The sequence below is a fragment of the Coregonus lavaretus genome (assembly GCF_964263955.1).
Source record: "Coregonus lavaretus genome assembly, chromosome: 20".
Lineage (NCBI taxonomy): Eukaryota > Metazoa > Chordata > Actinopteri > Salmoniformes > Salmonidae > Coregonus > Coregonus lavaretus.
The window spans coordinates 46,041,360-46,063,305 of NC_140007.1; the positions used below are offsets into that span (position 1 = coordinate 46,041,360).

At 43.7% G+C, this 21,946-nt stretch overlaps 1 protein-coding gene across 1 annotated transcript in view; it reads right to left on the reverse strand.

Annotated features, from left to right (window-relative positions):
* The window catches only part of LOC311147821 (ER membrane protein complex subunit 1-like), a 42,044-nt gene that overhangs the window by 11,318 nt on the left and 8,780 nt on the right, over window positions 1–21,946 (reverse strand). The window contains exons 7-13 of the mRNA XM_084184613.1: window positions 8,208–8,363; window positions 7,821–7,994; window positions 5,853–5,924; window positions 5,598–5,696; window positions 4,264–4,360; window positions 3,562–3,678; window positions 1,309–1,508 (exon numbers count right to left, since the gene is read on the reverse strand). Of these exons, the coding sequence (XP_084040739.1) occupies window positions 1,309–1,508; window positions 3,562–3,678; window positions 4,264–4,360; window positions 5,598–5,696; window positions 5,853–5,924; window positions 7,821–7,994; window positions 8,208–8,363 (915 nt within the window). The remainder of the gene's footprint in view (window positions 1–1,308; window positions 1,509–3,561; window positions 3,679–4,263; window positions 4,361–5,597; window positions 5,697–5,852; window positions 5,925–7,820; window positions 7,995–8,207; window positions 8,364–21,946) is intronic.

Below are 21,946 nucleotides of genomic sequence, written 5' to 3' on the forward strand. Positions count from 1 at the left end.
ACAGATTGTGTTCCATGATATAATATAACCAGGTGATATTACAGATTGTGTTCCAGATTGTGTTCCAGTAAAGTGACTAGGTAGATCCCATCGCTACCAATGTTGGTGCTGAGGTCGTCAGACGGTAGATCCCATCTCTACCAATGTTGGTGCTGAGGTCGACAGACGGTAGATCCCATCGCTACCAATGTTGGTGCTGAGGTCGTCAGACGGTAGATCCCATCTCTACCAATGTTGGTGCTGAGGTCGACAGACGGTAGATCCCATCTCTACCAATGTTGGTGCTGAGGTCGTCAGACAGTAGATCCTATCTCTACCAATGTTGGTGCTGAGGTCGACAGACGGTAGATCCCATCTCTACCAATGTTGGTGCTGAGGTCGTCAGACGGTAGATCCCATCGCTACCAATGTTGGTGCTGAGGTCGTCAGACGGTAGATCCCATCGCTACCAATGTTGGTGCTGAGGTCGACAGACGGTAGATCCCATCTCTACAAATGTTGGTGCTGAGGTCGTCAGACGGTAGATCCCATCTCTACCAATGTTGGTGCTGAGGTCGTCAGACGGTAGATCCTATCTCTACCAATGTTGGTGCTGAGGTCGTCAGACGGTAGATCCTATCTCTACCAATGTTGGTGCTGAGGTCGTCAGACGGTAGATCCCATCTCTACCAATGTTGGTGCTGAGGTCGTCAGACGGTAGATCCCATCGCTACCAATGTTGGTGCTGAGGTCGTCAGACGGTAGATCCCATCTCTACCAATGTTGGTGCTGAGGTCGTCAGACGGTAGATCCTACCTCTACCAATGTTGGTGCTGAGGTCGTCAGACGGTAGATCCCATCGCTACCAATGTTGGTGCTGAGGTCGTCAGACGGTAGATCCCATCTCTACCAATGTTGGTGCTGAGGTCGTCAGACGGTAGATCCTACCTCTACCAATGTTGGTGCTGAGGTCGTCAGACGGTAGATCCCATCGCTACCAATGTTGGTGCTGAGGTCGTCAGACGGTAGATCCTATCTCTACCAATGTTGGTGCTGAGGTCGACAGACGGTAGATCCCATCGCTACCAATGTTGGTGCTGAGGTCGTCAGACGGTAGATCCCATCTCTACCAATGTTGGTGCTGAGGTCGTCAGACGGTAGATCCCATCTCTACCAATGTTGGTGCTGAGGTCGACAGACGGTAGATCCCATCTCTACCAATGTTGATGCTGAGGTCGTCAGACGGTAGATCCTATCTCTCATTTATTTTCTTTTTTCTTCAACCTGTCTGCCATCTCACTCTCTATACACACACACCCCACCACTCACCTTCCCCGAGGCGGTGACCATGACCATCATCTTCTGCAGGTTGAACTCATCCCTAGACAGCGTTTCTATGGTGACCTCGTTCTTAACCTGGCTGCGGGGTTTACGGGCTTCGTAGAACATCTTCCACAGGTGGGCCAGCCACACCTGGAGCAGAATCACCTGGGATGACAGACGTTTCAGCACCATGGGGAACAACCCGTCTGGGGGGGGTGGAGGGGGGGGGGCGAGAGACATCCATGTTAGTATCTACAGTTACATCTTTATTTCCTTAACATTCAAAATCTATTATTGTTAGGGAGTGATGTGGCTGGATCTAACGGATCTACAACGATCACGTAATAGATTACAACAAACATCCAACAAAGCAGAACCTTTATCAGAGCTCTTTGCTACTGATCTTTTCTAAAATAGACCTTCAACGTAGCACAACATAAGCAAACAGAAAAGACGGAATGCTCATAACGTTACCTTGAATGGCTGGATCCAAGCGCAGCAATTTGAACAAAAAAAAACCCATGTTAAAAACTTGAATACATACAGTGCATTCGGAAAGTATTCAGACCCCTTTACTTTTTCCACATTGTTACGTTACAGCCTTATTCTAAAAAAAGGTACATTTTTTCCCCACCTCATCAATCGACACACAATACCCAATAATGTCAAAGCAAAAACAAGTTTCTAGGAATTTTTGCAAAAACAAAAAACCCTGGAAATAACACATTTATATAAGTATTCAGACCCTTTACTCAGTACTTTGTTGAAGCACCTTTGGCAGCGATTACAGCATTGAGTCTTCTTGGGTATGTCGCTACAATCTTGACACACCTGTATTTGGGGAGTTTCTCCCATTTTTCTCTGCAGATCCTCTCAAGCTCTGTCAGGTTGGATGGGGCACGTCGCTACACAGCTATTTTCAGGTCTCTCCAGAGATGTTCAAATCAGGTTCAAGTCCGGGCTCTGGCTGGGCCACTCAATGACATTCAGACTTGTCCCGAAGCCACTTCTGCATTGTCTTGGCTGTGTGATTAGGGTCGTTGTCCTGTTGGAAGGTGGAACCTTCGACCCAGTCTGAGGTCCTGAGCGCTCTGGAGCAGGTTTTCATCAAGGATCTCTCTGTACCTTGCTCTGTTCATATTTCCTTCAATCCTGACTAGTATTCCAGTCCCTGCCGCTGAAAAACATCCCCACAGCATGCTGCCACCACCATGCTTCACCGTAGGGATGGTGCCAGGATTCCTCCAGATGTGACGCTTGGCATTCAGGCCAAAGAGTTCAATCTTGGTTTCATCAGACCAGAGTCCTTTAGGTGCCTTTTGGCAAACTCCAAGCGGGCTGTCATGTGCCTTTTACTGAGGAGTGGCTTCCGTCTGGCCACTCCACCATAAAGGCCTGATTGGTGGAGTGCTGCAGAGATGGTTGTCCTTCTGGAAGGTTCTCCCATCTCCACAGAGGAACTCTGGAGCTCTCGCAGAGTGACCATCGGGTTCTTGGTCACCTCCCTGACCAAGGCCCTTCTCCCCCGATTGCTCAGTTTGGCCAGGCGGCCAGCTCTAGGAAGTCTTGGTGGTTCCAAATTTCATCCATTTAAGAATGATGGAGGCCACTGTGTTCTTGGGGACCTTCAATGCTGCAGAAATGTTTTGGTACCCTTCCCCAGATCTGTGCCTCGACACAATCCTGTCTCTGAGCTCTACGGACAATTCCTTCAACCTCATGGCTTGATTTTTGCTCTGACATGCAGTGTCAACTGTGGGACCTTATATAGACAGGTGGGTGCCTTTCCAAATCATGTCCAATCAATTGAATTTACCACAGGTGGACTCCAATCGAGTTGTAGAAACATCTCAAGGATGATCAATGGAAACAGGATGCACCGGAGCTCAATTTTGAGTCTCATAGCAATGGGTTCTGAATACTTATCTAAATAAGGTATTTCTGTTTTTTTATTTGTAATACATTTGCTAAGATTTTTACAAACCTGTTTTTGCTTTGTCATTATGGGGTATTGTGTGTGGATTGATGAGGAGATATGTTTATTTAATCCATTTTAAAATAAGGCTGTAACGTGGGAAAAGTCAATGGGTCTGAATACTTTCCGAATGCACTGTAGGTTTGAAGGGAATGACTAGGCATAATAGCATTGATAGCATTGTTTCGAGACAACTCATTTTATTTATGCACGTTGTCTTTGCCATGTATGTTTTTAAAATGAGAAAATGAATAATGTTAGCCAGGCTCTTTGAAGTTCTTTACCAGCTTTCTTGCCAAACTCCCCTTCCAGTTCCGCCTGGGTCCCAGTGAGTGGCAGGTCCACCATCTCCATGGTAACAACGTCAGCTAAGGCCTCCTCTCTGGTCCACACCACACGCCCTGGAAACACAGGTGATGGTTAGAAGCCTTGTCTAGTGTGTGTGTGTGTGTGTGTGTGTGTGTGTGTGTGTGTGTGTGTGTGTGTCTGTTCCAGTGTGTGTGTGTGTGTGTGTGTGTGTGTGTGTGTGTGTGTCTGTTCCAGCGTGTGTGTGTGTGTGTGTGTCTGTTCCAGTGTTTGAGTCTGTTCCAGTGTGTGTATGTGTGTGTGTGTGTGTCTGTTCCAGTGTGTGTGTGTGTGTGTGTGTGTGTGTGTGTGTGTGTGTCTGTTCCAGTGTTTGAGTCTGTTCCAGTGTGTGTGTGTGTGTGTGTGTGTGTGTTCCAGTGTGTGTGTGTGTGTCTGTTCCAGTGTGTGAGTGTGTGTGTGTGTGTGTGTGTGTCTGTTCCAGCGTGTGTGTGTGTGTGTGTGTGTGTGTGTGTGTGTGTGTGTTCCAGTGTGTGTGTGTGTGTGTGTGTGTGTGTGTGTCTGTTCCAGCGTGTGTGTGTGTGTGTGTGTGTGTGTGTGTGTGTGTTCCAGTGTGTGTGTGTGTGTGTGTGTGTGTGTGTGTCTGTTCCAGTGTGTGTGTGTGTGTGTGTGTGTGTGTCTACCTGGCTGCTGTATGAAGGTGAGAGCATGGTCCAGTGTCTGCACTAGGACCCTGTAGCCCACAGAGTCATCCTTCTTCAGGAAGGCGTGGACGTACAGCTGGGGAGGAAATACATCAGACACTACTGTTACAGATCTTATTTAACACCTGATTTCCTCAACAGGAGACACGTCTCAACAGGAGACACGGGTAAGTCATGACATGGCACAAGTGGGTGGGTGGGGGGGGGGGGGGGGGGGGGGGGCTTTCCTCTGTTGCTCCTCAAGCAAGGGGGGAGGAAAGTGACATCACATCAGACCAACCCCTTGAACACCCTACTCCCTGAAGTTTGCAGTTGTGTAAAAAAAAAAAAAACACTATTTGCTTTAAACATTTTATTTTACCCTTTAGCTTTTCAACAAGAAAAGTAAAAAAAAATAGCTGGAGGACGTCTTTAAGCACACACATTTGATTGATTGATTGATTGATTGATTGATTGATTGATTGCCCTCCAGCACCCCTACATAGGTAGATTCCAACAGTGTTTCCTATAGACTTTTCTTTAGGTGAAGGGTCGGGTCGGTGGGGCTCATGCCAGACTACTCTATACCAGGGACGGGCGGGTTTGATGGGCGTGGGGGCCACAAACAATCTGAACACATCCTGAGGGGGGGGGCAATTGCTCGTGGGTCTGCGTACCCACATCCAGACACACCCCTCCCCCCGTCTTGACAGCGGAGAGACATTTCGTAGGTTTTAGAGTTAATTTTGTGCAATTCTACACATTTTGCCATAGGGTTGAGAGAAAATTTGGCAGGTTTTTAATATGATATCTGAGTGAGACTGAGTAACAAAATCAATAGGGGCCCCCTGGCTGGTAATTCGCCCATGACTAACTTGGCAATCACCCCAACAATGCTGATATGGGCTAATTGACTGACATAACAAGAGAAAAACTTCTGATGCACAACCAAATTTGCACCTTGTGTATTCTACTATTCAAACTCACAACAGTAAGTTGAGACACCGACTGAGTAAATTGATCAGAGGGCCTTCAAACGGGGGGCCGTAGTGCTCTATAATCAATACCAAGGATGGGCAATTGGCGGCCCCCCTTTCGTAAGCCCGCGGATAAATTCCCAAAGACCCCAAAAAATAAACAATTTAAATTAACTCAAAAAAACAAAAAAACAATTATCTCCGCTGTCAAGAGGGGGTTACCGTAAATATTTTGCTCGCAAGGTTGAAGTATGGATGTGGGTATGCAGACCCACAAGCCACTGCGGCCCCCCACGTGACGAGTTCAGATTTTTTGCGGCCCCCACTCCACCCTATACTGCCTGCAGATACACTCACCTTGTGTGGCTTCCCACCGTTAAGATCCAGGGGAAAGATGACAGTTGTATCCAGCAACCTGCGACCAGAGTCAGCGCTGAACAGATTGATAGCACACGCCTGGAGTAGGAACAGAGAGGAAGCTTACCAACGGGTTACTTACTTCAGCATAACTAACTACACTATGTGACCACATGCACGACGCAACACTTCGATTTTAGGTCATTCTGAGACATCTTAAAAACAACTGGTTGTTGATTTTTTTGGACGACTCACAGTTTCGTTTTTGGGAGTCATGACGGCAGCAACCGTCTTCTCCCCTGTGGTGGCAAATGAGACCAAGAACGCCTGGAAACATGGATATTCTCCAGTTAGTTAGTTAGTCACAGAACTCACTCAGCTCCATTGACCTCCCATTTGAGGTCAAATCTTGTTCAGGTTGAATGGTATAATAACATACAGTGAGGGAAAAAAGTATTTGATCCCCTGCTGATTTTGTACGTTTGCCCACTGACAAAGACATGATCAGTCTATAATTTTAAATGGTAGGTTTATTTGAACAGTGAGACAGAATAACAAAAAAATCCAGAAAAACTCATGTCAAAAATGTTATAAATTGATTTGCATTTTAATGAGGGAAATAAGTATTTGACCCCTCTGCAAAACATGACTTAGTACTTGGTGGCAAAACCCTTGTTGGCAATCACAGAGGTCAGACGTTTCTTGTAGTTGGCCACCAGGTTTGCACACATCTCAGGAGGGATTTTGTCCCACTCCTCTTTGCAGATCTTCTCCAAGTCATTAAGGTTTCCAGGCTGACGTTTGGCAACTCGAACCTTCAGCTCCCTCCACAGATTTTCTATGGGATTAAGGTCTGGAGACTGGCTAGGCCACTCCAGGACCTTAATGTGCTTCTTCTTGAGCCACTCCTTTGTTGCCTTGGCCATGTGTTTTGGGTCATTGTCATGCTGGAATACCCATCCACGACCCATTTTCAATGCCCTGGCTGAGGGAAGGAGGTTCTCACCCAAGATTTGACGGTACATGGCCCCGTCCATCGTCCCTTTGATGCGGTGAAGTTGTCCTGTCCCCTTAGCAAAAAAACACCCCCAAAGCATAATGTTTCCACCTCCATGTTTGACGGTGGGGATGGTGTTCTTGGGGTCATAGGCAACATTCCTCCTCCTCCAAACACGGCGAGTTGAGTTGATGCCAAAGAGCTCGATTTTGGTCTCATCTGACCACAACACTGTCACCCAGTTCTCCTCTGAATCATTCAGATGTTCATTGGCAAACTTCAGACGGGCCTGTATATGTGCTTTCTTGAGCAAGGGGACCTTGCGGGCGCTGCAGGATTTCAGTCCTTCACGGCATAGTGTGTTACCAATTGTTTTCTTGGTGACTATGGTCCCAGCTGCCTTGAGATCATTGACAAGATCCTCCCGTGTAGTTCTGGGCTGATTCCTCACCGTTCTCATGATCATTGCATCTCCACGAGGTGAGATCTTGCATGGAGCCCCAGGCCGAGGGAGATTGACAGTTATTTTGTGTTTCTTCCATTTGCGAATAATCGCACCAACTGTTGTCACCTTCTCACCAAGCTGCTTGGCGATGATCTTGTAGCCCAATCCAGCCTTGTGTAGGTCTACAATCTTGTCCCTGACATCCTTGGAGAGCTCTTTGGTCTTGGCCATGGTGGAGAGTTTGGAATCTGATTGATTGATTGCTTCGGTGGACAGGTGTCTTTTATACAGGTAACAAACTGAGATTAGGAGCACTCCCTTTAAGAGTGTGCTCCTAATCTCAGCTCGTTACCTGTATAAAAGACACCTGGGAGCCAGAAATCTTTCTGATTGAGAGGGGGTCAAATACTTATTTCCCTCATTAAAATGCAAATCAATTTATAACATTTCTGACATGCGTTTTTCTGGATTTTTTTGTTGTTATTCTGTCTCTCACTGTACAAATAAACCTACCATTAAAATTATAGACTGATAATTTCTTTGTCAGTGGGCAAACGTACAAAATCAGCAGGGGATCAAATACTTTTTTCCCCTCACTGTATGCTCTATCCAGAGAGACGTGTAGTACAGGGAAAACATGAATGGTATAATGTAGAAAAAAAAACAAGGGTCAGTGCCAATAATAATAGTTGTAATAATAATAATAATAATAATAACTGACTGGGATAAATTAAGTTTATTGAATGGAATTCTATTGAATGAATGAATGGTGATTCTGTACCGGCTGGAAGTCTCTGAGTGGGGCGATGGTGGATCCATCATCATGGAGCTGCAACAGGATGTGGTGATCTGGTCCTAGCTGGAGAAAGAACTCTGAGAGTGGGGAGCGGGCCGGGTGGGGCTGGCTGGACACCAGGACGGGCTGGAAGCCTGGGGACACCTCCAGATCCAGAGACTAGGGGGAGGGGGTAGATAGAGAGAGGGGGGGGGGGGGGGGGTTCACACCGTCATAAAAACATTTATAGTTGTTTTGTAGATGTTTTAATCTAAAGCTACAATCTATAACCGGTCACATCCCACCATGTCCACCAAACAGACTATCAAGTGTAAAGAAAGCTGCACACCACCGGAGTGTCGGAGCTTCAAGTCATGGTTGAGCAGGAGTTACCTGTAGTAGGATCCTGCTGAACTGTGGCGTCTCCTCGGCCTGTATAGGGAGGGTGTAGAGGGCGAGAGTGGCGAGGTCCACGCACATCAGCACCCCCTGACCAACCACCACGCAGCTGGACTCAACCCTGGACAGCCACGGGGCTTCAACTGACCTCTGAGGACCACAGACATCACAACCAACAGGGTTAGAGATACGAGGTGGCGTATCGTAGAATGAAATACGATGCGCGTATCGTAGAATGAAATACGATGCGCGTATCGTAGAATGAAATACGAGGCGCGTATCGTAGAATGAAATACGAGGCGCGTATCGTAGAATGAAATACGATGCGCGTATCGTAGAATGAAATACGAGGCGCGTATCGTAGAATGAAATACGACGCGCGTATCGTAGAATGAAATACGACGCGCGTATCGTAGAATGAAATACGACGCGCGTATCGTAGAATGAAATACGACGCGCGTATCGTAGAATGAAATACGATGCGCGTATCGTAGAATTAGATACGATGCATTTATCGTAGAATGAAATATGATGTGCGTATCTTAGAATGAAATATGATGTGCGTATCGTATCATGAAATATGATGTGCGTATTGTAGAATGAAATATGATGTGCGTATCGTATAATTAAATATGAAGTGCGTATCGTATAATTAAATATGAAGTGCGTATCGTATAATTAAATATGTGCGTATCGTAGATATAAATAGAACACTCCATTATACATTGTGTAGTGTGAAATACATACTTTGTTATGATTGTTAATTATGCATTTAATAGTTAAATGCATTGAATTTGCCAAATGTAATTTCTTTGGTTTTGTGTTTGGTACACACTAGAGTTTAATGGCGGGAACCGGGTTACCGAGATTTACTGCCCAAACCCACTCCCTTTTCCTGGGATATATAATTGCGAGAAACCGGTAAATTATAATACATTATTTATATGAAGAGCGTGATGTGAAAGACAGCCCCATTATTCCTCCTCCACCAAACTTTACAGTTGGCACTATGCATTGGGGCAGGTAGCGTTCTCCTGGCATCCACCAAACCCAGATTTGTCCGTCGGACTGCCAGATGGCGACGCGTGATTCATCACTCCAGAGAACATGTTTCCACTGCTCCAGAGTCCAATGGCGGCGAGCTTTACACCACTCCAGCCAACGCTTGGCATTGCGCATGGTGATCTTAGGCTTGTGTGCGGCTGCTTGGCCATGGAAACCCATTTCATTAAGCTCCCGACGAACAGTTATTGTGCTGACGTTGCTTCCAGTGGCAGTTTGGAACTCGGTGTTGAGTTCAAGGACAGATGATTTTTACGTGCTATGCACTTCGGCGGTCCCGTTCTGTGAGCTTGTGTGGCCTACCACTTCGCGGCTGAGCCGTTGTTGCTACTAGACATTTCCACTTCACAATAACAGCACTTATTTGACGGGGCAGCTCTAGCAGGGCAGAAATTTGACGAACTGACTTTACATTTTAGTCATTTAGCAGACGCTCTTATCCAGAGCGACTTACAGTTAAGTGAGTACATACATACTTTTTTTTTTTTTCATACTGGTCCCCCGTGGGAAACGAACCCACAACCCTGGTGTTGCAAACGCCATGCTCTACCAACTGAGCTACACGGAAAGGTGGCATTAAGTAAGGCCATTCTACTGCCAATGTTTGTCTATGGAGATTGCATGGCCGTGTGCTCGATTTTATACACCTGTCAGCAATGGGTATGGCTGAAATAGCCAAATCCACCAATTTTAAAGGGTGTCCACATACTTTTATATATATATATATATATATATATATATATATATATATAGTGTATTAAACCCTAGTGCACATACTCAATGAAATGGTGTCTTATAAACCCCTACAAGCGGGGCACCAGTTGATGTATTAAACATAAATCAGATCAGTATCTCTGGCAGTGGTATTAAACATTTTCAGCAGGGACCCCATTTCCAGCCCCAGAATTTCTGGGGACCCCATTGTTTGACAGAAATTCTGGCGTCCGCAGCCTTACCCCAAATCTAACGACAGAACCTTAAAATCGCATCGACAAATAACGTTCAATTCATTACATTTTCATCTCTCACCAAAATTAAGAGAAACAATAAATACTAATTTATTATCATCTTTCTCGAAAACGTTTGTATATATATATATATATATACACAGTGGGGAAAAAAAGTATTTAGTCAGCCATCAATTGTGCAAGTTCTCCCACTTAAAAAGATGAGAGAGGCCTGTAAATTTTCATCATAGGTACACGTCAACTATGACAGACAAATTGAGAATTTTTTTTCAAGAAAATCACATTGTAGGATTTTTAATGAATTTATTTGCAAATTATGGTGGAAAATAAGTATTTGGTCACCTACAAACAAGCAAGATTTCTGGCTCTCACAGACCTGTAACTTCTTCTTTAAGAGGCTCCTCTGTCCTCCACTCGTTACCTGTATTAATGGCACCTGTTTGAAGTTGTTATCAGTATAAAAGACACCTGTCCACAACCTCAAACAGTCACACTCCAAACTCCACTATGGCCAAGACCAAAGAGCTGTCAAAGGACACCAGAAACAAAATTGTAGACCTGCACCAGGCTGGGAAGACTGAATCTGCAATAGGTAAGCAGCTTGGTTTGAAGAAATCAACTGTGGGAGCAATTATTAGGAAATGGAAGACATACAAGACCACTGATAATCTCCCTCGATCTGGGGCTCTACGCAAGATCTCACCCCGTGGGGTCAAAATGATCACAAGAACGGTGAGCAAAAATCCCAGAACCACACGGGGTGACCTAGTGAATGACCTGCAGAGAGCTGGGACCAAAGTAACAAAGCCTACCATCAGTAACACACTACGCCGCCAGGGACTCAAATCCTGCAGTGCCAGACGTGTCCCCCTGCTTAAGCCAGTACATGTCCAGGCCCGTCTGAAGTTTGCTAGAGTGCATTTGGATGATCCAGAAGAGGATTGGGAGAATGTCATATGGTCAGATGAAACCAAAATATAACTTTTTGGTAAAAACTCAACTTGTCGTGTTTGGAGGACAAAGAATGCTGAGTTGCATCCAAAGAACACCATACCTACTGTGAAGCATGGGGGTGGAAACATCATGCTTTGGGGCTGTTTTTCTGCAAAGGGACCAGGACGACTGATCCGTGTAAAGGAAAGAATGAATGGGGCCATGTATCGTGAGATTTTGAGTGAAAACCTCCTTCCATCAGCAAGGGCATTGAAGATGAAACGTGGCTGGGTCTTTCAGCATGACAATGATCCCAAACACACCGCCCGGGCAACGAAGGAGTGGCTTCGTAAGAAGCATTTCAAGGTCCTGGAGTGGCCTAGCCAGTCTCCAGATCTCAACCCCATAGAAAATCTTTGGAGGGAGTTGAAAGTCTGTGTTGCCCAGCGACAGCCCCAAAACATCACTGCTCTAGAGGAGATCTGCATGGAGGAATGGGCCAAAATACCAGCAACAGTGTGTGAAAACCTTGTGAAGACTTACAGAAAACGTTTGACCTGTGTCATTGCCAACAAAGGGTATATAACAAAGTATTGAGAAACTTTTGTTATTGACCAAATACTTATTTTCCACCATAATTTGCAAATAAATTCATTAAAAATCCTACAATTTGATTTTCTGGATTTGTTTTTCCCATTTAGTCTGTCATAGTTGATGTGTACCTATGATGAAAATTACAGGCCTCTCTCATCTTTTTAAGTGGGAGAACTTGCACAATTGGTGACTGACTAAATACTTTTTTCCCCCACTGTATATATACACACACACACACACACACAGTGGGGAGAACAAGTATTTGATACACTGCCGATTTTGCAGGTTTTCTTACTTACAAAGCATGTAGAGGGCTGTAATTTTTATCATAGGTACTCTTCAACTTTGAGAGAAGGAATCTAAAACAAAAATCCAGAAAATCACATTGTATGATTTTTAAGTAATTCATTTGCATTTTATTGCATGACATAAGTATTTGATCACCTACCAACCAGTAAGAATTCCGGCTCTCACAGACCTGTTAGTTTTTCTTTAAGAAGCCCTCCTGTTCTCCACTCATTACCTGTATTAACCTCGTTACCTGTATAAAAGACACCTGTCCACACACTCAATCAAACAGACTCCAACCTCTCCACAATGGCCAAGACCAGAGAGCTGTGTAAGGACATCAGGGATAAAATTGTAGACCTGCACAAGGCTGGGATGGGCTACAGGACAATAGGCAAGCAGCTTGGTGAGAAGGCAACAACTGTTGGCGGAATTATTAGAAAATGGAAGAAGTTCAAGATGACGGTCAATCACCTTCGGTCTGGGGCTCCATGCAAGATCTCACCTCGTGGGGCATCAATGACCATGAGGAATGTGAGGGATCAGCCCAGAACTACACGGCAGGACCTGGTCAATGACCTGAAGAGAGCTGGGACCACAGTCTCAAATAAAACCATTAGTAACACACTACGCAGTCATGGATTAAAATCCTGCAGTGCACGCAAGGTCCCCCTGCTCAAGCCAGCCCATGTCCAGGCCCATCTGAAGTTTGCCAATGACCATCTGGATGATCCAGAGGAGGAATGGGAGATGGTCATGTGGTCTGATGAGACAAAAATAGAGATTTTTGGTCTAAACTCCACTCGCCTTGTTTGGAGGAAGAAGAAGGATGAGTACAACCCCAAGAACACCATCCCAACCGTGAAGCATGGAGGTGGAAACATCATTCTTTGGGGATGCTTTTCTGCAAAGGGGACAGGACGACTGCACCGTATTGAGGGGAGGATGGATGGGGCCATGTATCGCAAGATCTTGGCCAACAACCTACTTCCCTCAGTAAGAGCATTGAAGATGGGTCGTGGCTGGGTCTTCCAGCATGACAACGACCCGAAACACACAGCCAGGGCAACTAAGGAGTGGCTCCGTAAGAAGCATCTCAAGGTCCTGGAGTGGCCTAGCCAGTCTCCAGACCTGAACCCAATAGAACATCTTTGGAGGGAGCTGAAAGTCCGTATTGCCCAGCGACAGCCCCGAAACCTGAAGGATCTGGAGAAGGTCTGTATGGAGGAGTGGGCCAAAATCCCTGCTGCAGTGTGTGCAAACCTGGTCAAGACCTACAGGAAACGTATGATCTCTGTAATTGCAAACAAAGGTTTCTGTACCAAATATTAAGTTCTGCTTTTCTGATGTATCAAATACTTATGTCATGCAATAAAATGCAAATTAATTACTTAAAAAATCATACAAATGTGATTTTCTGGATTTTTGTTTTAGATTCCGTCTCTCACAGTGGAAGTGTACCTATGATAAAAAATTACAGACCTCTACATGCTTTGTAAGTAGGAAAACCTGCAAAATCGGCAGTGTATCATATACTTGTTCTCCCCACTGTATATAATTACAATAATCTGTCCTCTTAATTTTGTGTTCCCCAAAAATGAGGCAAGTCTCCACTGCTCTATGGAGTATACACTCTACAGCATTACATTTACATTTTACATTTTAGTCATTTAGCAGACGCTCTTATCCAGAGCGACTTACAGAAGCAATTAGGGTTAAGTGCCTTGCTCAAGGGCACATCGACAGATTTTTCACCTAGTCGGCTCGGGGATTAGAACCAGCAACCTTTCGGTTACTGGCACAACGCTCTTAACCACTAAGCCACCTGCCGCCCACAGCAGAGAGACACACTTGACTTGCTGATGTGAAAAACACCATTTAAGATGATTTAATTTCAGAAGCAGCATCTAGAGTAGTCGGACAAAACGTGTATCGTAACGGATACGTGTAACTGTTCTGATACGATTATGATCGGTGTAATTTTTGTTATTATCCGTGATTGGGGGAATAAAAATAATAAAAAAATGAGGGTGCATCATCCAATCAAGTGTGAGGTGTGTCGTAGTAAATATATAATGTTATAGCTTGGTCTGACTAAAATCTTGTGCATGACCCATCTTGTGTTGGGCCTTTGTATTTAATACAATGCACAAAGACTTCTATCTTGTCGGCCTTATCAGCAGGTGGCTATGGACAACACCCACGCCATAGGTCTCTCAGTTCTCCCAACTCACGAGTTCTTGCTCTGAGGACATACACACACACACCCCCACACACACACACACATACACACACACACACACACACACATCATCATTGTTAAACATACACACACATACACACACACACACACACACACATACACACACGCACACACACACACACACATACACACACACACACACATACACACACACACACACATCATCATTGTTAAACATACACACACATACACACACACACACACACACACACACACACATACACACACGCACACACACACACACACACATCATCATTGTTAAGCACACACACACACAAAAACCCCCTTCTCTTAGGCTGAACATCTGAAGACAGAGAACCCGACTCAGAGCCAATGCAACAGTGACACTAGCCTGGAGGTGACCTCGCCCAACTCATCAGGACCAATCAGAAGATCAGAACTGCTAGAATCAACCTACTTCATTTTATTGTATAAAATGTCAGCACACAATGTTTAGGGGCTCGCTCTCAGATATCTCCCTACGAGATTGACGAACGGGTCCGTGCACGCTATTTACAGATATCTTTACCTCTGAATAAACTGCCTTATATTATACAATTATCCACCTTGTCCGAAAGTCTCTACTTGGTCTCCGTTCTCCAGTAAACTTGTGATCATCAACAAAATTGGTAGCAGAGGATGGTTTTCTAACTCTGAATTCGGTCCATAAAAGTTGATAGAGACAGGAGACAAGTAAGAGACGGATCTGAAAGGACGGGTGACCTGTCCGCAGGAGCAGCCGGGAATCCAGCTCGCCTCAGGAAACTGATCTAAACCGACGTCAATACAAAGGTAAGCAGAACCTGTTAAAACAAAATCTGCATATTGTATTGTAGGATAAACCAAATTATGATCAGTAGTACTGGGCGTGAGTATGGATTACTGTTAAATTTATAACATATCTATTATGACTCAAAAGGCACATGTGTAAAGATATCTGAAATCTTAGGCTTTTTACTGTTGAAATGTGACTCTCTAGAGAGGAGTCTAGTTACAGTGGTTCACAAGAGGAGGACCGACTTTTATTTTCTGTTGAATTGTGATTCTCTAGTGAGGAGTCTATTTACAGAGGTTTGGTTCACTAGAAATGGACCCTTTTATTTTTACTGTTGATATCTGAAATCTTAGGTTTTTACTGTTGAAATGTGACTCTAAGAGAAGAAGTCTAGTTACAGTGGTTTTATTTTCTGTTGAATTGCGGCTTTCTAGTGAGGAGCCTATTACAGAGGTTTTGGTTCACAAGCGATGGACCCTTTTATTTGATCCACAAGAGAAGGATCTGGTGACTTGATAAAAAGATTCAGATAGTCGGGTTGAGTTAATTCCGTGAGAATCCAAGTCCAGAAAAGGTTCTCCCGACTAGACGCCAGTTGAATGGTTTAAACGACTGGGAGTCTCCTTGAGGAGAATCAAAAAAAATAAAAATAAAAATACAAGTTCAGATAGTCGGGCAATTGGTTGACGTGGCACTCAACTATATGTACTGTGAGGAACTCAAACTGAATTCGTGTGTTGATGCTGATATGTAATGAAAAATGTAATTGTTGAAATGATAACCTGAATGTTGTGTAAGATTGGCCGTTTCATGAGACTAACTAGTTGATAACTTTTAAGAGGACCACCGAGTCCTATTTTGCCTGTTATGTAGCCGCTGCGCTAAAAGCTGACTTGAACTTTTTCCCTCTTGTGGTGTTGGTATTTCCATAATTCCTAAAATTAAATTGATAATTATTTTAGGAGCGCTCGAGTTTGCTAATATATTGTTCCAAAAGGGCGATTCTGATACCTTTTGGGAAAATATATAATAACTCGAATACCTGAAAAACAATAACTTTTGCCAAATAATTCCTAGAATTAGATTGATAATTATTTTGGAAGCGCTCGAGTTTGTTAATATATTGTTCCAAAAGGGCGATTCTGATACCTTTTGGGAAAATATATAATAACTCGAATATCTGAAAAACAATAATAACTTTTGCCAAATAATTCCTAGAATTAGATTGATAATTATTTTGGAAGCGCTCGAGTTTGTTAATATATTGTTCCAAAAGGGCGATTCTGATACCTTTTGGGAAAATATATAATAACTCGAATAACTGAAAAACAATAGTACCTTTTGCAAAATAATTCCTAATAATAAATTATTGAAAAAAATCTTTGTGTACGAGGGTGGGACATCAGAGATAAGTCTGAGTCAGCGCCAAGAATACATTGCTGGTTTCGGCCAGTGACGGGCTAAGTGCACCAAGATAGTCTAAAAAAAAAAAACTGTATAACCATGGCAACCACTACCGTCCCAAAACTCAAGTTTAATGAATATCTAGATCAAAAAATACAGGATAGAGCGGGAGTGGTGCCGAATGGTTTTTTAATTCGATCTAAAAGTTGGTGCGAGAGGAAAAGGCAAATCATCGATCTAAAAACAGACGGAAGAGTGACCTGAAAATCCTGGAGAAATCAACTATTCGTCTTGGCTCAGGAAACCTGATCAGAGCGCGCTCTTCTAAAAAGGTATGCAGAGCCTGTTAAAACGAAATCTTGCATATTGTATTATAGACCAATACCAAATTATGATCAGTAGTACTGAGCGTGAGTATGAATACTTGTTAAATAATTTTCCATCCTAATGAATTAAGGCATACATGAGATATCTGGTACTGTGTTTTATACTAAGGAATTAAGGAATAAGGAATAAGGAATAAAGATAAACGTATCCAGAATGTGTCGAACTACGGATTGACGCATTGGTGGATAAGATTTGACCCACAACTAGATTCCTAAAGGGACCCAGTTTGAACTGAGACCTTTTGCATAAATCCTATTAGGGGAGGTCCTACCCTATAGGTTGCGAGGAGGTAGAAGTTTAACTGTGGCAGAGTTCTAGACATTAGGTGGGGGAGAATCACCGAAAATTGACCAGAGGTATTAAATTCCCGGGGATGCCAGTTATCTCTGTGATTTCACACTTAAAACGTTCCATATAAATGGTTGTGTGAAAGGTACAATTAAGCTGAGATTAAGTCTTTCCTAGTGATTGAGTTGTCTAAAGAAAATCCTTTGATAGGGATCCAGTTGCTTCTGTGACTTCACATAAGTATAAGGTTGTGTGAAGGGTGGCAGTTGAACTGAGACTATGTTTTAGGACGCTCTGGTAACCTAAATTTTTTAAGGTATTGTATTCTAATTGGCAGTTTTGTTTTGCTGTGTTTATATTTTAACGTGTCTGTGTTTTTATGTATTATAACGTGTAATGGATGATGGGAAGTTATAGTGAGACTTATGAGACCGAACACCAATCTGTGGAATTGAGTGAATTTGACCTAGGGTTTCAGGAACCGGGGACTGGGGAGACTGATATTGAAGTTGTGCATGATTCTAGAACAAGCGTGAGATAACTAAAGCGTGGTGTGTGCTGTGTGTAGAGATTACTGCATTGGTATATGTGACTGGAATTCTGATTCTTATGATAATAATTGCATTACAAATTATATAAATTAGCCTCTTTATATGCGAGGGTGTCATACATGAGATAAGTCTGTATTTGATACCGATAATACATCCAAGATAGAGAAAGCAAGATGGCAGGACCAAACATAACCATACCCAAATTCAATGAATACATAGAACAACGAATGACAGGGAGAGTAATGCCAGGTCCACCAAGGGAGGGAGGTCATATGCCCGCCCTTGATGTACAACAGATAGAAATGACTGATTATGTGAAGAAATTGACGGAATTTTCTGCAGCACTCTCTTCTCAGGCGCAGAAGGCCCAAGAGGGGGAGCTGTCGGGAAGTACGCTGACACTGAAGGTAAACGTGGGAGACGGGGTGAGGGTTTAAGTCCACAAGAGAAAGTGGCTGGAACCCAGGTGGACTGGACCGTACGAAGTGAAGGAGGTTACTTCACACTCAGTCCAGGTCAGAGGTAAATCAGGAGCACCCTGACACCATCTAACACATTGCACTCCAGCCCCCACTCCTTCCAGACCATTGTCTGAAGTAAGAGCTGATTTGAGCAGCGAGAACCAATCCTGACAACACAATGAAGAAACCCTTATGGGAACAACAATCTCACTCAGGGAGAAGGATAACTTTTTCCCCCTGGGAGAGATTGGGAGTGTCTGAATGATGTATGTATGTTTTCTGATAGGAATTGGACTCCTGCTGGGCACTCCTTATGAGGTGTTGTTCTTTTACATTATATTTGAGTCATTTAGCAGACGCTCTTATCCAGAGCGACTTACAGGAACAATTAGGGTTAAGTGCCTTGCTCAAGGGCACATCGGCAGATTTTTCACCTAGTCAGCTCGGGGATTAGAACCAGCGACCTTTCGGTTACTGGCACAATGCTCTTAACCACTAAGCTACCTGCCGCCCCGTGTTGTGTGAAGCTATTTAGAATTACTTGTTAAATTGACTTATAATATAGAAGAGGTGGCTAAGGGATTTTTAACAGTACCAACCATGGGGGGGGGCAAATCCTCACAAGAGGTCCCAGAATTTACTGGGGACGAGAAATGCTTGATGTAATTAAAATGGAATCCAGGGATAGAAGAAATCTCCATTATATAACCAGGTGGAGGGAGAGGTATGGTTTTGAGGGACGTCTGGACGGAGATAAACTCGAATCCATGCTTAAACAGATACATAAGGTGTGTAAAGGAGAAATAAGCAGTGAGAGAGAGAGAGAGAGAGTTGAGGGGGCCAGTACCCACTGACAGCCTTACCTAATCTATTGGCGGGGAATGAAAGGGGCCCAAGCAACCTTAGATGTATACAGTAATAATAATAATATGCCATTTAGCAGACAGGCCATGAACACAGAGGACGTGGCCAGAGCGGTAGAAAGAATGACCCACCCCAAAACAGGAATAGTAAGGTTTGGGCTGCCGTTAGAGGGCAGTGGGTTTCAGGGGATGCCCATAGGACACTTTTGCCATGGGCCGATTACGGAGAGTATGTTGGGAAAATAACTGAATTGTGTAATAGCCTCAGAGAGACATGCAATCCATCATGAGAGAAAGTCAGACAGGAGAGAGGAGAGAGAAGTCCATCCCCCAGCTTTGAGTGTGAGAAAGAGGAAGATAAGGCGTGACTAGTCCTTGAGGGAGAAATAGTAGACTCTAGTGGGGGGAAGACTAAGGAACCCTTTTGATCCAAATTGTGAGGTGTTTGAATTGGCTACTATTGACTCAGCACTTCAACAGGAACAGAGAAACCTAATTTGGCATTGACAGTAATGGGTATGAAAATTAATTGGATGATGGGGTTTTGTGTTGAATTAGAGACAGTGAGACTATTAGTCAATACCTAGGAGAGAAGAGAGGTTACGGTAGCAAAGACAGACAAGAAGGAAATAGTAATAGTGGAGACAGGAGTGAGTGGAAGTGTTACAATTGTGACAAAACGGGACATTTTGCTAGAGAATGTGAGGAACCGTGGAGTTACTGCAAGGAAAGGGCACCTGTTAAGAAACTGTAGGCAGAAGGGGAAGAGAGAAATCAGGAGTCCTCATGACCTGGCTGTTTGGTTGTTGTTTTTTAATTGGGGTTTTCAAATAGAAAACAACACACCTAGTATGATGTTAATAAAGTCTTGTTGTTTCAATTTTGGAGGGTTTTCAGCAGGTCAAGGGTTATAGGTCTTAAAGGTGCACACAGTGAATTTTATGGATTTTTTAGGTTTTGGCTGAGTTTGGGGTATATATGATTTCTTATGAGAATGAATGTCATGAGGACTTAATGAACACTTGGGATAACTAACATTTATGAAATATTTAGAATAATGGTAATTGTTTAGTATACTATGGGATTAAACAGTTCGTTAAATGATTTTAATGGCCTCTGAACTCTGTTTTAACATTCTGGTGTTAATTAATCATCCACACTAGTACATTCTAAAGGCATGAGAGGAAGACTTTAAGATAGTTTATTTTACTAAGTTGAGGGTAATTTATAGTACTGTGAAAATTGTGAAGAAGATTATAATTTGGTAATAATATATTTGATTTGAACCATAAATAACAGAAGAGAGAGTGGAGGAATGGCAATTGGATAATGAAATACCAATATTAACTAAAGTGATTGTTTAGGTAGGTGGTAATATTGACACATGGCCAAATCATGTGTCAAAGAGGGGGATGGTTGGATTAAATATTAAATATATACGAAGGAGAGGACAAAATACTTTTTAAAAAAAACATGTATGATAGTTTATTAACCACACCTGTATGTCAGAGGTTTTGTGCCCCACAGGTGAACTAAAGGAGAAGGTGACCCACTCTATCTAACCAGGAGACTGAATCAGGCCTGGCGGGAAGGGCCCTACCAAGTACTGCCTTTGCCAGCAGAATAGCTGAGAGATCCATCTGGGTCCATGTCACACACTGTACAAAACCAGCTACACCTGACGAACAAACACAGAGTTAGGAGAAAGATCCGATCACCACTATGGTTCGGGGGTTGGCTCCTTAACGAAGATTCCCTTACCCTGTCTGATCATCCCTGTGTGAGTTCGATAGAAGGTAAAGCAATGGGTTGGCCTCTGGCGTCTGACATGTTCTCAGGGCAAGGGTGGGGATTCACAGGTCTCCCGACGGTAGGTAGCTGTCTGATTGTGGGGGCCATATTCCTAACACACACGGACCCTCCTGTTTCAGCCAGAAGTGGTAGTTAACCTAACACAAGTTGAAAAGGCATAGGCGACAGCTAGACGTAGGGAAAGGGGAAATTCTAGAGTAAACCTCTCTGAGGGAGGTAGTGAGACCGGGGCTGTGGTAAAGATAGTGCAAAACTATAGACCTGGAGGAAGTAGTACAGGTGGAAACGGGGTATAGAAATCTTAACCTGTGGTTGGAATGGATTCAGTATACGGCAAAAAACTATGTCTAAAGAGGACTGTTTTGCCTGTAGGACAGCCAAACCAGGGATAACAACTACTCCGTTCCCCTTGACAGGCTCTAACTCTCTGTCAGGTTTTTCCTCCATGCAAGCCACCTGGGAATGTGGTGAAAGAGTCTTATGGTAACTTGCACTATCTGTTTCCCCCGATAACAAAGTCATCCCGACCTGGGTTGCCTCAGTTTGAAGTCACAGGGGATTCTTATTATTGTTTTTCTAGGACTAGTAAGGATAGGATACAGGGTAGGGCATCTTAGCTCCTGCTCCCACACAGAGAATGTCACACCTAAAGAGACCATGACTAAATCTCTCCTCTTTGTTGCAGCAAGAGGATTATAGGAGCCAAAAGCAGGCCCGTGCTGACATCTGATGGATGTGTGGTGATAACTGATTGTGAACTCACCTACATACGCAAACAATCAAACGTGTCAGAGACTGGTGAGTTGTCACATAGAAAGTAGGACCTCCTCCCGGGATCCTTTGATGAAAGGATATATATTGATGGGATCCACAATCAGATCGCAGCTGAGTTTGAATCAAGTATTTTCTGGTGGTCAACAATTAATAAAAATGTAGATTGGATAAATTATATTTAATATAACCAGCAAAATATTTATAAACCACACTCGTGATGCAATAAAGGGATTAGCTGAGCAGACAGCGGCAACTAGCTTAATGACATGGCAGAATAGAATAGCTTTAGATATGCTTTTGGCTGAGCGGG